Source organism: Mauremys mutica, chromosome 4, assembly GCF_020497125.1.
Source record: "Mauremys mutica isolate MM-2020 ecotype Southern chromosome 4, ASM2049712v1, whole genome shotgun sequence".
Taxonomy (NCBI): Eukaryota; Metazoa; Chordata; order Testudines; family Geoemydidae; genus Mauremys; species Mauremys mutica.
In genome coordinates this window covers 146,067,953-146,085,640 of record NC_059075.1, presented here as the reverse complement: position 1 = coordinate 146,085,640, position 17,688 = coordinate 146,067,953, and the positions used below count along the sequence as shown (strand labels likewise).

The window sequence follows — 17,688 nt, the reverse complement described above, 5'->3', positions numbered from 1 at the left end:
CAGTAGCCTGAGGGACTTCCTTGTACTGCATGGGCCACAGCAAGTGAAAAACTTCATGTTCCCCAAAGACAATGAAAATAGAAGCTTCCATCCAACACATTCCTGGTGTGAAATCCCCAATGGTGACAAAGTGGAGAGGTCATGGCTTAGGTACTCAAAAACCCAGAATACTGCATACTGTTTTTGTTGCAAACTCCTCCAGTGTAACGTTCCAGCCACATTGTGTTCTACAGGAACAAAGGACTGGAAAAATCTGGCTAGAAATGTGGCATGCCATGAGAAGGCAGCAAATCACCAGAGAGCATCTCATAGGCGGAAAGAGCTTGAGATGAGCCTAAGGGTAAAGTCCACCATAGATGATCAGCATCAAGAGAAGATTGCATCAGAGTCTCTTTACTGGCAAAATGTTCTGAAAAGGCTCATTGCCATTGTGAAAATGCTGCTACCCAAAACCCAGCACTGTGTGGCACTTCAGATCAGCTACATATGCCAAACAATGGAAACTTCCTTAAAATTGTGAGGCTGAAGACTGAGTTTGATGCCATAGTTGTCATTATGGAGGATAATGCTATGACAGGAACTGTTCTTGGGAGAACAGTAGCAGAGGGAAATGGAATCACCAGAAACATACATAACTTCAAATTTCTGTGTGGCTTAGTGTTGTGGCATGACATACTGTTTGAAATACATGTTGTAAGCAAGAGACTCCAAGGTGTTGACCTTGATATATCTGGCGCAATGGAACAACTGGACAAAGCAAAGTCAGACCTACAGTCTGACCGGTCAGATGAGGGATTTCAAACCGTTCTGAAGAGTGCACAGAAGTTGGCAGAGGAACTTCACACTGAAGCTATTTTCCCACCCATTCAAGAATACAAGAGTCACCGAAGAAGAAGACATTTTGATTACGAGGCAGGGGATAATCCCATAAGAGACCCCAAACTGAAAGCCCTTTCAAGTTACATTTCAACGGGATCTACTCCGAAGGCTGTTCTGGAATATATGTGCACAAATAAGATACCAGCCTCTTTCCAAATGCTTTTGTTGCTCTGCACATACTTCTATCACTTCTTGTAACAGTTGCCACTGGAGAACGCAGCTTCTCCAAGCTGAAGTTAATAAAATCACGTCTACACTCCACAATGACACAGGTCAGCCTTGCATCCATCTCAATAGAGCGTGAGCTGGCCCAGATGGTGGACATGCAGGAAGCAGAAGCAGTTCAAATCTTTGCAACCAAGAAGGCACGGAAAACACCGCTTTGATTATTCAAACAGATAAAAATGCCAGTGTTTACCATGCAGACAAGAAAAGTTACGTTTGCTGTTCAGGCATTTGAAAGTTGTGTTACTTAAAATTTTGGAACAAGGCATTTTAAGTTATTAGTTTCTCCTTTCTTGGGGGAGGTAGCAGAGCAGTACCATGAGAGGAGTAGAACAGGAAGAAGGCAGAATTGAGACCTTTCAAAGTTTTGGCCCGAGCGAGGGGGTATGGGGGTGTCATTTGAGCTCCCTGCCTCGGGTGCCAAAATGTTGTGGGCCGGCCCAGCCACGGGATCAGCGCTCAGAGTGTTCTCGCAGCAGCTTAGCCTTCAAAAGTGGAATATGAGAGATGCAATGGTCCAAATAGTTAAAAACTCGTCCTCCCTGTTTGTCTCTGCGGTTTTTGTGTTTGCAATTAAAGGAAGCCAGATATCTAGCTACTTGAGAGCCCCCTTGTTCCAGTCAGTGTGAAAATCAGCTCTCGCGTGCGCACAAAACATTATAGGGAAAAGATGGATTTTTAACCTAAAGCCACACTCAGTTCAGAAGATACCAAGAGGAACTGCCCTCTTTCAAAACAGCTTGTGTCTTCTATTCTCAAGGATGGCTCTCTGGGCTGACATGGACCACCAGCTTCTGTGAGGGCAGCTTGACTTTACTGCTTTGGAAATAATGGCAGATGGTGGTGTTCCTATTGAAAGAGGACCTCTTTGCTTAAAGGCAGCTTTAGCCTCATTCCTGTCAACAATGATGAGAGCTGGTGGCCATTTTGAAAGGTTGCAATTCTCTGAAGAAGAATAATTCACCATTAAAACTTTCAGAAAATGTGCCCCTTGCCTATGGACTTTTTACACACATACACATAAATTCTTATGCATCAACCGTTTTAGCAGAAAATTTCAGCTTTTTCTCAAAAAAAATAAAGCTTGAACTCTGATTGCCCAGTTTCGTGAGATCCCTCTGTAACTCTTTGCAGTCAGGTTTGGACTTAACTATCTTGAGTAGTTTTGTATCATCCGCAAGCTTTGAACCCTCACTGTTTACCCCTTTTCCCAGATAGTTTATGAATAGTTTAATGCAGTTCTTTATGGAACCCCGTTGTTTACCTCTTTCCATTGTGAAAGCTGACCATTTATTCCTACCCTTTCTTTCCTGTCTTTTAACCAGTTAGTGCTCCATGACAGAACCTTCTCTCTTACCCCATGACTGCCTAATTCGTTTAAGAGCCTTAGGTGATGGGCTTGGTCAAAGGTTTTCAGAAAGTCCGGGTACACTATTTGAGTTCCTTCAGAACTCGTGCTTGAATAACATCTGGTCCTGCAGTAAAGACTGATGCAAAAAAATCCATTGAGATTCTTCCCAATGGCCTTATCTTCCTTGAGTGCTCCTTTAGCACCTCAATTGTCCAGTGGCCCCACTGGTTGTTTAACAGGCTTCCTGCTGCTGAGGTACTTAAAAACAACTTTCTGTTTATGTGTCTTTTTTGCTAATTGCTCTTCAAATGCTTTGATGGCCTGCCTGATTCTATTTTTACACTTGGACTTTCTCTTAAGCTTGGTTTTCCTCTGCTAGCCTCAGGACTTGCTCATGCAAGACTCCAGGTGCCTATGAAATGCTACCTCACTTTGAAAAGGCTGCCCCGGGTCACTGTAAACATTTCCTGGGTTGCATCACTCCGTAGGAAGGTAAAATCTCCACGGAGTCTGAACTAAGGTGGAGTTGCTATAGGAGCTCACAAGGGGGCACAGGGGGTGCTGGAGCTCCACCACCCAGTCCCAGAGCAACTGAGGCTGCATGTCCTGCCCTTGGGAAAAGTGGTGACCCTTTAGACAGAGTACTAACGAAAACAAGCTTGCAGGTACAGTGATTTAGAAATAAATTACTAGGTGAATTGTTTCAAAGACTATGACACTATCAATAGTGTTTTGTTAATACATCTTGCTCTGAAGGGGACATTTTCAGTACAGTATAATAGCAGGGAAAAAGACCTAAAAAGTTCTTTAAAAAAACTACCCACTGCCCCAGATTCACCCAAGACTTAGTTCTTTGGTCATTTCCATTGAGATAGGGAGGACCTGGGTTGGGTTATTTAGGGAGAAATAAATGGTTTGACACTGTTAAATTTTTAAAGGACATATTTTTAAAATTAATTTGAACTCAGAAATTAATTAACAGATTCACTAGCAAATTATCAGAAAATTCATTCTTTAGTTAGGGTGTAGTGCTGTAAATACGAGGAGGACGTGGCTTAAATATCTCCAGAGTCAACAACTGGACACAGACAGATTAATAGGGGAGTACAAGGAAACAAGGAATTAATATGGTCAGCATGAAAGGCAGTGACCTCAGCACACCACCGTGAATCTCTGCTTAAGTGGAAGCAAACTCAGCCTTATCTGTGGCACTACCTCCATGCTATCCAGTACATACATTGCACTTTGAGCCACATGGAAATTTGTTTCAGTGTTGCAGAAAAGTTAGTTTGTCATTTAGTTCTGCTTTACTGGTTAGAAATATATCGATCATTTTCATCTCAGTTGCATATATGTCTATATTTTGCACTAAATCCTGATCTTATTAAAGACAAGTGGCAAAACTTCAATTGACTTCAAACTACCTGAACTCTAATAATGCATATGCAGAAGGGGAAAGAGTTAAGATTTCACCTGTACGTTTAACTTTGCTGTTTCCTAACTCTTGTGTAACACTGGTAAAACTGTTTGTCATCTATGTAGCCCCTTCTTTGTTTAGGACCAGAATGTGGTATATTGCTACCCAGGTCGAGTCCAACTTCCTCTGATGTTTCATGGGGAAACCAAAGGAAACCAAACCCCAAATATTTGGGCGGGACATTTTCAGTGTGTGGTGAAATTTGGAACTAAAACCCTACAGATTTTAATAACATTTTTTCCAAACCCAAAATATTTACGTAGAGAGGAGAGATGCTGTTGTTTTGTTTTTCTGAAAACTGTGATGTTCCTGGGGGGGAACCTCCATGATGTTTCCCACAAAATTAAAATTTAATTATTAAAATTAAATTAATTATAATTTAAAATTTCTAACCAGCTCTAATGCTGCTCCATGACTTATCAATGTATATGAATGGTGCAATCTGAGGATTAAGTTACTTCCCAACAAGAGAGACTGTCTCAGAATCTTGTCCATCATGAATAATTTCTGTATTGTTTGCTTCCTATTATTTTAGCTTTCCCTCCTGCTAGCTACATTTCACTTTATTGGTTAGTCAAATAAGATAAAATAGGGTTACATTAAAAAGAAAATGTTTCTATCTCAGGAAAATAAAGTGGATTACTCCATTATTTATCTCAGCTTGGTTCAAATATAACCCTACCCGCTGATGAAAGCTGGCATTTACCGAAAGGCTTCAAAGGGTTTACACATTAGTAAAAGGATGGATTTTTAAGTTGAACTGTTTATTGCTAGTTTATAAAGCCAATACAGATTCCCTGGAGTTTTCAGATCTCTTGATGAGAGAATCGCACAATTAAGTAACTAAGACTCATGTTGCAGACAGCCATTTTGGGTACAGAATAACTGCCCTCAGATATATTGTTCTGTTGGGAGTGGGGGTGCGAGAAGAGATTTTTACTCATGCCCACTATTTCTATTCCTGTTTTCTTGCACAGGGATAATGGATCTTCCACATTTGGGTGGAAGAAGGTTCAAAATAAAGCTCCAATTTCTGATTCTATTCTATATAGACTTACATCACCATAATATCTGAGCATCTTCCTGCTGTGTATTAAGTGACATGATTATTTGTTCTCACTTCTTCTCCCCATTATTCCTGGGGGAATTCTGCACCATTGCACAATGCGCAATTCACGTCGCATTAATATTCTGTGCAGAATTTCCTTCACCTCCCCTAGATTTGGTAATGCAGAGCTGCTGGCTGCCACTAGGGGCTGCTGGACCCAGAAGAGCCCAGCTCAAAGCTTGCCCATAGAAGATGCTGCCAGGATAGAGAGATGGAGATGAAGGGTTCCCGGCACACCCTGAAAGGAGGAGGTGACATGCAGGAAACGCCATACAAGCACAGGGCCCAGCGTCGGGTTGTTTCTCCCTCTGGATCCCTGGGCTTTGGAAAGGGAGGAGTGCGAGTGTCTGGGCTTGGAAGGCTGCAGCTGGGGAGACAGTAGGGGTACAGGTGTCTGTGCCGGGGGGCCCTGTGGCTGGCAGGTATTTTGAAAAATTACCCAAATAATTGAAACCAGTGTGATTATATAGTGCTATTTTGACAAATTAAACATGCAGAATTTTAAAATATTGTTTTGGTGCAGAATTCCCCCAGGAGTACCCCATGGAGAAATCTCTGTACAGTGGAGTATATTGTTGTGGTTGAGGTTATTAATTATTATTATTTATTATGAGCTGGTTTACACAGCTGGAACGCCAGAGGATTTCAGTGTAGTTCCTCTTGATTTGCATCTGTTTATAGCTGTTTAAGAGAGACCTGAATCAAATCTGACTTCAGATTTCAGTTTTCAGTGTAACGGCCTCGAAACCCGCCTGTCACAAGCACCCCCTCTCTGGCGGATAAGTGCCTACAGTCACTCAGTTTGGAATGGGGCAGAACCCACTGGTTCAGATTCTCTCTTTAGAAGGAATTTGATCTGCAGAAGCATTTGGATTCACCAGCCTTTTTATGAAACACTGAATAAACACATAAAAATTGCCAGATTGGATCAGACCTGAGCTCCATCTAGTGCAGTATGTTGTCCCTGATACTGGCTAGTATCAGAGGTTTCAAAAGAAGGTGTAATAACCTTCAACAGGCAGATGTGGAACAATCAGCCCTTCCCCACATCCTGCCATGATCTGTAATAATTAGAGATTGGTTTAAGCCCTGAAGCACGATGTTTAGTATCCCTTAAGCATCCACATGATCCATACACTATGCCATATAAAGCTGTCAAATCCCTCCAGTTTCTTTGCAGTGCTGCTCTAACAGCTTTCCTAGGATCTACAGACATTTCCCAACTTCTCAACTCACCCAGAACAAAAGCTCAGACCAGCAAGGTACTGAGCACGCTAGCCGCAATCCAAAGAAACATAAGCACAAGCTTAACATGCTTTAGACTGTAAGAAGCCCCGTTGAAATCAAGGACCCTGGGGCTCTGGTCTCAGTTTGCACGTCCAGTCACTACTGTAAAACTAACAACATTGAACTACGGGCAAGTTTCAACCACATGCCAGGCTCATTCTAGGATCCTTTGCTTTTATATGTCTGACCCAACAGGGCTCCCCCCTTCAGGAATGGAGAGATTGAAAAGTTCTGAGGAATCACAGCCTAACCCCTAGGCCCGCTGCCTTTCAGACCCATGACGCCCAATTTGCTCCCTTCTGCCTCCTACTGCTGCCACCCCCTTTCCGCCCTCACCCAAACACAGAGGAGTTTTCCTCTCACTCCCCTGCCCCCAACACAGCTCAGCCCCAGGGCCAGGGAAAAGCAATGCTAAAGGCTGGGGAGCCGGCTGCGTGGCCTACAGAGGTAACAGTATCCTAGAGCTGAGAACTGTGCAGGCAGAGGAAGGGGGCAAAAAACAGGACCACACCCAGCTACCAGCCCCAGCCATCTTAACAGAAAACATCCCCCAGCCCATGAAAGAGTCATAGGACTGGAAGGGACGTCGAGATGTCATCAAGGACAGGCCCCTGCACTCATGGCAGGACCAAGCACCATCAAGAACATCCCTGACAGGAGTTTGTCTAACCTGCTCTGAAAAGTCTCCCCTTATGGAGATTCCACAACCTCCCTAGGCAATTTATTCCAGTTCCTACTACCCTGACGATTAGGAATTTTTTCCTAATGTCCAACCTAAACCTCCCTTGCTGCAATTTAAGCCCATTGCTTCTTGTCCTTTCATCAGAAGTTAAGGAGAATAATTTTTCTCCCTACTCCTTGTAACAACCTTTTAGGTATTTGAAAACTGTTATGTCCCCTCTCAGCCTTTCCTTTTCCAGACTAAACAAACCCAATTCTTTCAATCTTCCCTCATAGGTCATGTTTTCTAGACCTTTCATCATTTTTGTTGCTCTTCTCAGGACTCTCTCCAATTTGTCCCCATGTTTCCTGAAATGTGGCGCTCAGAACTGGACACGATACTGCAGTTGATGCCTTATTAGAGCTGTGTAGAGTGGAAGAATTACTTGGCCAGTCTTGCTTCCAACACTCCTGCTAATGGTGGATTGTCTGTCACTTGAAGTCTTTCCAACTGGGTATCTAGCTAAAAGATGTGTGAGAGCTAAAAAAAATAATAATTACGGGCTTGATACAGAAATTACTGGGCAAGGTTTTGCTATGCAGGAGGTCAGATTAGATGATCATATTGACCTCTTCTGGCCTTAAAACTGTATGAAAAATCAGTTTTACCCAATCAGGGGTGGTAAATTGTAAGGCATTATTAGGCACTAATTGTAAGGGTAGGGTGATTGCTTGGCATCTACGCAGAACAAAGTGAAAGTTGTTTGTTTGCTGTAACTGTGCTTTTTCCATAGTTAAACATGTCTGGATTTCTTTTAAGCCTAACTTTGACACCAAATTCACTGAGTCCTCCCTACGGAAGGAAAGACTGAACCATTCGTTTTCAGTGACACTGCTCTTGAGACTTCTCCCTGTTGCTCAGCAAAACATCAAGAGCTTTCCATAAAACTAAGCAAAGGCAAATAACCAAATCTACTAAGCATGTTAGGGCACCAAGGAGGGCATTGTAATGAGCCCCTCTGTGCCTGCCTTGAGACTACAATTGGAGGTGTGACTTCAGGCACGTGATCTCTAAATGACACAGAAATTAATATATAAAGGTTGTTGGTGCCCTAACATGATCCCTTAGGGATAAGGAGTGATTGGACACTCTCTTCCGCCAGTAGCTGTGATACAATACTTCTTTCTTTCAGTGGAGGTGGCATAGCTATTTTCCTTTGGTTCTGATTCCTGGACATAACTTTCCATTTTCTCCATGTACTTGGAAATGTGATGTTAGTGCAGTCAACAGTTTTGCAACTTAAGACAGACATTGTTTGTTTGTTCATTCTTCTGTCTCAGGATAAATTGCAGTGGCAATGGACATGGTTCATGGAAGACCCTGAAAGGTCCAGATGGATATTAGGTAAGACTCCAGTATTATACATAGAGATGAACCTGAGTTACACACTTCAGATCTGGAATCAGATTCAGATCCGACTTCTTCAACCTTTGAGGATTTTCAGATTCTGGGCTTTGGTTCCAGCCAATTATAGAGATAAGTTCAGGGTTGTAAAGTTTGTATTTATTGCTGTTGTGTTGTCAATTAGAGGTCAATGCCCCACTGTACTAGGTTCTCTGGAAAAACATAGTAACAGAGAGTTCCCGCCCTCAAGAGCTTACAGTCTAATAAACAAGACAGAAGAGGGTGGGCGAAAGGAAGGATTATTATCCACATGTTACAAAGAGGGAATCGAGGCAAAGAGGGAATCTTTGCTTTGCCCAAAATCACACAGGGGGTCTGTAGCAGAGCCAGGAATTGAAGGACGATCTCAGTCTAATGCCCCTAGTGCCAGTCTGACCGTTACCCAGTGTTGTGTATGCGTGTGAGTGGGGGAGGGGGGAGGACGGACACTTGGAGCCAGCGGGTTCTGGTGTGGCTGATCTCTAACCATAAGGAGGAAATAACAATAATTATTTGCACTGCAGCAGCCGCAGTCATGGTCGTGTTTGTTTGAAAAATGTAACCACTGGGCAGCATTGGAAGGGCGGAGGTGGTAGATGACATTGCAATAGCACATGAGCCTCACTGTGTTAATAGACTGGGAAGGGCCTTGGATTGAGAACATGCTGTTTGTGTTTGATGAAATGGGGAAGGGGGAGCCAGAAGAAGGAAGCAAATGGAGACAGCCTCACTTTTGAGGTGTTCCATAGTTTTGCCTTCTTACGATACCAAATTCTGAACTATAAAAATCGTGCACAAAACAGAATTACACTTCCCTGCCTCCTCTCTAAACGCTGGGTGTGTTATTTTTTAAAAGATCCCAAGATTTTAAGCCAATTGCATGATTTTTGGAAGCCTGATTCATGGTTTTCAAATGCTTCGGATTAGCAACACTGCCAGGGGATGTGTTATGAAGCAGCAGTAACCAAGTGACTGGGACATAACAGACATTGTGGTCATCTAAAAGGATTATCTGGAATAGGGTGAGCAGATGTCCCGATTTTATAGGGACAGTCCCGATTTCTGGGTCTTTTTCTTATATAGGCTCCTATTACCCTCCACCCCCGTCCTGATTTTTCCCATTTACTGTCTGGTCACCCTAATCTGGAAGGATCTAAAAAGTATGAATGCTTTCTAACTTACCCTCAGCGAGCAGACACTATAAAGTACCCAGCTCAAACCCAATCACATACCAGGTATATTTCATTGGAGAAAATGTGTGATAATGTACATGAATCTGGAAACTCCCTATGGGGAACTGGATGCCTAATTCCAGTCAATTTTATGGAGACTTGGATGTCTAAATCTCCTAGACAGCCTTGAAAATCTCAGCCCTGTTAAAAAGTGAGTGTAAATCTAAAGCTCCATCCCAACTCTTCCCAGACATCACAGCGGCTGGTTTCCTGTAAGATATTCACTACCTACATTCAAGACCAAGGGTGTCATTCAGATTTAATTCATGCCATGAAATTTCCTTCTTCCATGCTGCTCACTCTTATTATCCCGGCAGGTATGGTTTCATGCACCCCTGTATAAATGGCTAAGCATTAACTTGAGCATGAGTTCGAACCCTGGGCTTACATTGCATGGTAGATGTACTGTGAGGTGACTGGTGCTTCGAAAATTCACTCTTGTAATTTGCCATACCCAAAAGATTCAGCAATGGCCAGTGATTTTGGTAGCCTCTGTTTATGCGAGTCCAATTTCAGTCCCCTCGGTCCTGATTTCCAGAAACTCCACCACTCCAGCTGAAGTCAACGGGAGCTGTAAGTACTCAGCACTTGAGAAAATAAGGCCCAAGGTCTTTTACATTGAGATCCCAATAACAGTGGCATTCACAACCAACGACTATCTTTGAAAATGTGTCTGTATATGTTTGGTCACCTAAACTACCTGCTCTTTAATTGTGTGACTCCTAAACTCATAAGGAGTTGTGTGGGGGACTTTTGGTGTGAGTACTGAAGAAATATTACATCTGACTGAGCATTCATGACATTCTCCCTTTCAACAAACACTTGAATATAGTATCACACACACAAATGTCTCTCAAAAAACAGATGAGTTGGGCTGTGGATCTGATTGAAGCAAAATCACAAAATTTAATTGAACAAATATCTGTCAATGTTTTTGGACATTAAAACCAGACCTGGTTATTGCTCATGAATCCATTGTTGCAGTGTGAACGTTTCCCTTTTATAAGAGGTTGATTTAAATATTGTTTATAATTACTGAATACCTTACACTGAAAAAACCAATTTTAAAGTATTTTATTATAGGCACAGGGGAGCAAGCCATCATTTAATAACTGACATGGCCTTTTTATGCACATAAGGCCTATATTCAGGAACACATCTCTCTTCAAAGCAGCACTTAAATACATGTTTAACTTTAAACATGTGCTTAAGCCCCACTGAAGTCAAAGGGAGAGATCCTTAAACATGTGCTTAAGGACATTCTGAATCAGAGCCAATGGGCAGGTCTACGCTACGGGGACAGGTCGATCTAAGCTACACAGTTTGAGTTACGTTAGTTGCATAACTCAAGTTGATATAGCCTTGATATACTTACCACGGGGTTCACATTGCACTGGGTCGACAGAAGAAACTCTCCCGTAGACTCCCCTTACTTATCTCGTTCTGGTGGAGTCAATGCCAGAGTGATAGTCTGTTGATCCAGTGGGTCTTCACTAGACCTGCTAAATTGTCCCCCGGTGGATTTATCACCACAGCATTGATCTACCCCGTAGTGGAGACAAGTCCTATGTGTGCAGAGAAGCCATTGAAGGATTTGGTTGTCCTATTCTGACACCCTTTGGGGAAAAATGGGCCCTCAATTTTGTCTCTATTGCTCTCCTCAGGGCATCCTTCACATCCTTGTTCCTCAAGCTGTAGATGAGGGGGTTCAGCATGGGGATCACCACAGTGTAGAACACGGAGGCCATTTTGTCTGTGTCCAATGAGTAGCTGGTGCTGGGTCGGAAATACATGAAGAGAATTGTCCCGTGGAACATGGATACGGCTGTCAGGTGGGAGGTGCAGGTGTAGAAGGCTTTGCGCCTGCCCTCGGTGGAGCGGATCCGCAGCACAGTCACAATAATTAAGATGTATGAGATGAGAATGGTCACAATGCTGATCACCTCAATCAGACTGCCAAAGAGGAAAACAAGCAGCTGATTGATAGAGGTGCCAGAAGAGGAGAGCTTTAGAAGTGGGTTGATATCACAGAAAAAATGATTCAGGATATTGGAGTCACAATAGGATAATCTTAACAAACCGCTCGTGTGTATCACGGAGTTCAGGAAGGCCCATAGATATGAACCAGCCACTAGCTGCAGGCAGTGCTTTGGTGACATGATGACCATATACAGCAGTGGGTTACAGATGGCTACATAACGGTCATATGCCATTACTGCCAGCAGTAGGCACTCAGAGATGACCAACAATATGAAGCTAAAATATTGGATGATGCACGCTGTATAGGAAATAGCTTTCCTCTCTGCTAAGAAGCTCATCAGCATCTTGGGAGTGATGACTGTGGAGTAACAGGCATCCACGAGAGACAAATTCTTGAGAAAGAAGTACATGGGGGTGTGAAGACGGGGGTCGATCCTGATTAAAACCATCATCCCCAGATTCCACACCAGGGTGATAACATAGATCACTAGGAACACCACAAAGAGGGGGACCTGCAGCTCCGGACGATCTGTGAGAATGAACTCGGTCACTGCCGTACAATTTCCTCCAGCCATTCATTCAGCCTGGGGCGCTAGCTGTGGGAACAACCTGGTGTATGCTAATATAAAGAACTGTGGTCATATGCGTAAAGACCCTTTGAGTTGTGGAATGGAACCAGAGGTGGCTCCAGGCCCCAACACGCCAAGCGCGTGCTTGGGGCGGCAAGCCACAGGGGGCCACAATGGACATCCCGCAGGCGTGCCTGCGGAGGGTCCGCTGCCTGCGGGACGTCCGCTGAAGCCACGGGACCAGCGGACCCTCCGCAGGCAAGCCACCGAAGGTAGCCTGCCTGCCGTGCTTGGGGTGGCAGAATGCCTAGAGCCACTCCTGAATGGAACCTGGAACAACTGATGGGAAAACCCAGAACTCTTTCACTTTTTCTAAGGGAGAAAAAAATCCTTTATCTCTAGGAAAGTGCATTACCCTGCCATTTAGTCTGATTTACACATTTTGACCCTGATTCTGCTGATATTTTAATTTCATTTATTAGTGTAGCCCCACAGACTCAGTGGAATGCCTCGCATGAATAACATTAAGGAATATATTCAATTTTGTGGGACTGGTACCTTAGACAATAGTAGAATCCGTGGATCTCCATTACACCTGGGAACAATAACATGGTTAGGAGGAACGCATAGTTTGCATCGCACTCTCTGGTTGTTGGTTGACATACTTTCATTGAGAAAATATTTCAAAAATGGAGCTTCCAAATTTATCCCTTCTGGACACTGCAGCCAGGCTGACTAAATCCTGTAGCTTCTTGTTCTTCGGCTGCTGAAAAATTACCACACGTACACGTCTAATGATCAGACTAAAAGCGTGTAGCCAGGGGTGAATATTTCTGAGAAAATTAACAACAGTGAACATATTTTTAGAAACATTTTCATAATAAGAAAAAATATTCTATGTATAGATTGATCTTTTAACCTGTCTTTATAGGGATAAGAAACTGCCTGTAAACCTGTTTCATCGTATGTCAATATCCTCAATGCACCTCTTTCCTCACCCCATGTCACAATAGCGATTGCCAAATCATACAATTGTTAATTGTACTTAGCTCATGTCGCACATTCCACTTTGTGAAATTATGGGGATGGCTTGGTTCTCTTTCCTAACACCCTGGCAAGATGAAAGGTAGTGAACGTCCAGTGCGAACATGAGGTATGTATGTGTAGTATGTTTTTTGTGGCCAAAGATCAAGAAAAAGTATGTATGTGTGTGTGTGTCTGTGTGTACATATTCATACACATGACATACATACAGAGATGTGTCTTTTATTTCTTTACCCACTCTTTGATTTTGGCCACTTAGCATGTGAGTCAGTCGGCATTCAGACAAATATTACGAATAAAATGATTAGGCAACTTCAAAGGCAGCTTGCTTAATGTGCAGTTCTACACAAGGTACCAAGGAAGAAAGATCTGACTTCTTTCATCAAATGCATCCAAGCAAACAAAAATAGGTCATTTAGGGCTTGATCCTCAGGTATTTATGTGCGGTATGTTTTTTTGTGGCCAAAGATCAAGAAAAAGAGTGTGTGTGTGTGTGTGTAGATATTCATACACATGCCGTACGTACACACACATGTCATTTATTTCTTTACCCACTCTTTGGTGTTGGCCAAATAGCATGTCAGTCAGTCGGTATTCAGACAAATATTACAAATAAGTGGGCTGTAGTCCACAAAACCTTATGCCACTAGTACTCCTGTTCTTTTTGCGGATAGAGACTAACACAGCTGCTAATCTGAAACAAATAAAATGATTATTCAACTTCAAAGGCAGCTTGCTTAACATGCAGTTCTACAGAAGATAGAAAGGAAGAAGGACTTGACTTATTTCATCAAACGCATCCAAGCAAAGACCAATAGGTCATTCAGGGCTTGATCCTGCGTGGAGCTGAGCATTCTTCCCTCAGTCCAGCAGAACATTTAAGCAGGTGCATAACTTTTCATAGAATCATAGAAATGTAGGACCTGAAGAGGTCATCTAGTCCATCTCCCAGCGCTTCTAAACCTTTCATCATTTTTATTGCTCTCCTCTGGGCTGTCTCCAATCTAGCTCCATCTTTCCTGAAGTGGAGCACCCAGAATTTTAAGCATGTTGATTTCAATGGGGCTGCTTACATTCTTCAAGTTGCTTAAAGTTAAGCATGTGCTTATATGTTTCTTTGGATTGGGGCTAACGTGCTCAGTACCTTGGTGGTCTGAGCTCTTCTTCTGGATGAGCTGAGAAGTTGGGAAATGTCTGTAGATCCTAAGAGTGCTGTTAAGAAGAAACTGGAGGGACTTCAACAAATCTCTAACTATTAGAAATCAGGGTGAGATGGGGGAAGGGCTGATTATTCCACACCTGCCTATTGAAGGTTATTAAACCTTCTTTTGCACCATCTGCTACTAGCCACTATGAGAGACAAGACACTAGATGGAGCTCAGGTCTGATCGAATCTGGCAATTTCTGTGTGTTTATTCAGTGTTTCATAAAAAGACCGGTGAATCCAAATACTTCTGCAGACCAAATTCCTTCTAAAGAAAGAATCTGAACCAGAGCTCAGCTAGTTACAGTATAGCAAATTTCTGCTATTTCCTACCCCCACTTTTGAAGGAAGTGCAGGATTGATGACCATAAACACATTTTTAATGCTAAAAGAGCTCTCCTGCCTGTTCACAGATCTCAGATCCTAAAAAAATCTATCTATCTATCCCTGCACACCCTTCTCATCTATCTATCTATCTATCTGCAAGCGAAAAGTGCTCTCAAAAGAGGCTGTAGAATTCCCCTCTATATAATTCAAGGAAAGATGGAGTTAAAAATATCAGAGAAAAGACTAATGTAAACACATTCTACATAATGCGCAGTAGAGCATCTGAGCTGACCATATCAATGAAAGCCCATCCGATTCACAGAAATGATTTATTTTCATTGGACTGAGCCTTTGTAGACATTATCTCTGCTCGGCAAAGGAGTGATGTTCTACAAAGTGTTAATGAATATGCATTCCAACCTGCCGCGCTCCACACAACCAAACCTCCACATGGCACTCAGAGAAAGAGCTGAGCCTTACACTGTGCCTTGAAAACTCAGAGTTTGGACGTGTGTACCCAGGGAAATGACCTTCAGGTTTAGAAGACTCCTCTGTGAGAATGCTCGACCATCAATCCTCACATATTTAATCTTGGCCCCATTGAAGTCTATGGCAAAATTACCATTAGTTTCAATGACCCAGGATTTCCTCTTAGGTGAAATATCTGCTGCAATTTAGTGGACTGCTGCATTTGGCAGTAGCTGTGCTTGGGCTGAGTTTCTCATGGTAGAGGTCCACTCCAAAAGGTATGGACTATTAGAGACAATTCATGTGAAAGATTCAGAACAATCTCTTTTCGGTTCCCACATGGCTGCATTATAGATTCAAATAATCAACAAGTTGACTTCTACAAATTTCTGCCTTGGGCAAGATGACCTGAAAAGTGCTATTACCTGCTGTAACTAACAAAAGGAGGTCAGTTCTATTGTAGTGGAAATAGTGTTCACTCCTACCTTCTGAGAGATGTCGTCTTTCTTGATTTCAAAGTCTAGGATGGAAGTGTGTTCATGTTTGGCATAGCATCATTTGGGAGAGGATCCCTGTAGCACCTTTGAGCTCTGATCATCAAGACAAGCACAGGCAGACTCGTTAAAATACAGCATATTTCTCTAGGGGACAGGGGATAATCACATGCAGATGCATTATCTTTAAAAGTTTTGCAAAGGTTTTTGCCACTGGGGGGGTATGGGCTCTGTGGCTGATGTAGAACCCATCCCTTGCCTCCCCAACCCAGCACCTGCTATAGGAGGCATGTTGGAGCAATCCAGGGGAAGGACAGGGTGTGGCCAGACTGCACTATTTTGTGGTTCTACTAGGCTGGTGTAGTTACCCTGAATAGATTTAACATCATTCTCATCATTGATTCCCAACGGGCTGTAATAGTGTGGTGGAGAGCATGACTTGGTCCCTGGCATGCAGCATCCGCTCCAGCAACGGTACCTGTCATGTTCCATCCTGTTTACCGGAACAGGGTAATACTTGCAATGTATGATGCTGGTTTTCCAATTTATTTGAATTCTGAGAGCATGACCTTGTGTCTGTGAAACTTCACAGCTGAATTAAATGTGATTTAGGGATGGTTCTGAACCGCCACCTTCCGACCAGATTGGAGCCTAGAACTTGAAATAGCAGGAAAGCTGTTGGGTTCACACATTCAGGGTTCCTGTTTGGCCCTGGTTGTAGAGCTGTCTCCTCCCAAACCCCATTCCTCCCCTGCTCAGGACCTCCTCCCAAGCACCCCCTCGTGGTCTGAGTGGTCCTGCAGCACCCTGCCATCCATCTCTCCCTCCTCCGGGCTCCAGAGCTGCACTCACAACGGATCAGTCTTGCTGACTCTTCCAGCGGGGTTTTATTTATTTTCCAAGAGACAAACCAAAAGGAGAAGAACAGCATAAGGCAATTTTGTTGCTGGCCTTAGTCTCTGCTCTCTGGGTCTTTCCTCCAAGGTTATTGCCAAACTCTTTCTCTCTAGCTGTCCTTGCTGCTCCTTCCTTTCTCTGCAGTTCCTGCAACTCTCTCAGCCACTTCCTCTTCTGCACCCTGCTGATCAGTACACGAATCAGCTGATCCCTGTTCAGGTGGGCCTCCTTAGCCGCGAGGATTGGCTGAGCTCAGGCCTCCAGTCCTCATAATGCCAAGCCACCCCATGACAGGGCTATTTACAGGGACAGGGCCATAATCAAAAATCTGGTCCTTTTCTAAACATCACCTCCCTCCCTCTCTGTTTTACCAGTACAGCTAGCACCAATGCCACATGTGTTTCGTTCTCCCATTCCATTCTTTGTGTGTTTACATATTGCTCCTTCTGCATAGAACATCCTCACCACACAAGTTCCCCGATCCACCACCCTTTCTTTAATCATAATAATAATTCATAATAAATAAATGACTATTCCTCAAAAGAAAGAAAGAAAGTCCTAGTTCTTACATCTCCTGCTTTCTTTGTATGTGTCAGTCTTCCTTAGATCATAGGGGCTTTGTATGAGGGAGTGTCCTTGCTTTTTCTGTCTTGTAAAGCGCACACTATTGACACTGAGCAGATAAATAATGGAGACATCACAAAAAAAATTAAATAACCAAACCCTTTGTCATAAAGACTGTTGTCCTCAGTAAAGCAAGCTATAAACATTAGGAAATGCACAGAGGACTAAAAGGCTGCAAAGTGAAGCACTCTCAAGTTACGAAATACTAGAATGAGAATTTCCTATGCGACATTAATTCTGCAATAAATGAGGCAGGGATCCTATAGACAACAGACTCCTTCAATATACAGCCCCAGAGAAGAAAACCCTGTGTTCTGAATAAGGAAGGGGTCCTGTGGGAAAAATAATAATATGGGATCATGTCATTAAAGTCTGCATCATCACACAAATGCACAAGAGGTCTGAATTAATGATGTCA

At 43.1% G+C, this 17,688-nt stretch overlaps 1 protein-coding gene across 1 annotated transcript; it reads right to left on the bottom strand.

The window, feature by feature from the left end:
• Positions 1-11,185: 11,185 nt before the first annotated feature.
• On the bottom strand, positions 11,186-17,310 carry LOC123368043 (olfactory receptor-like protein COR4). Its single transcript, XM_045012490.1, has 4 exons — positions 17,216-17,310; positions 15,741-15,845; positions 12,771-12,807; positions 11,186-12,239 (listed from the first exon to the last, which is right to left on the bottom strand). The coding sequence occupies exon 4, from the start codon at positions 12,216-12,218 to the stop codon at positions 11,229-11,231; it is 990 nt and encodes a 329-aa protein (XP_044868425.1). The 5' UTR covers positions 12,219-12,239; positions 12,771-12,807; positions 15,741-15,845; positions 17,216-17,310; the 3' UTR covers positions 11,186-11,228.
• Between the last annotated feature and the right edge of the window lie 378 nt (positions 17,311-17,688).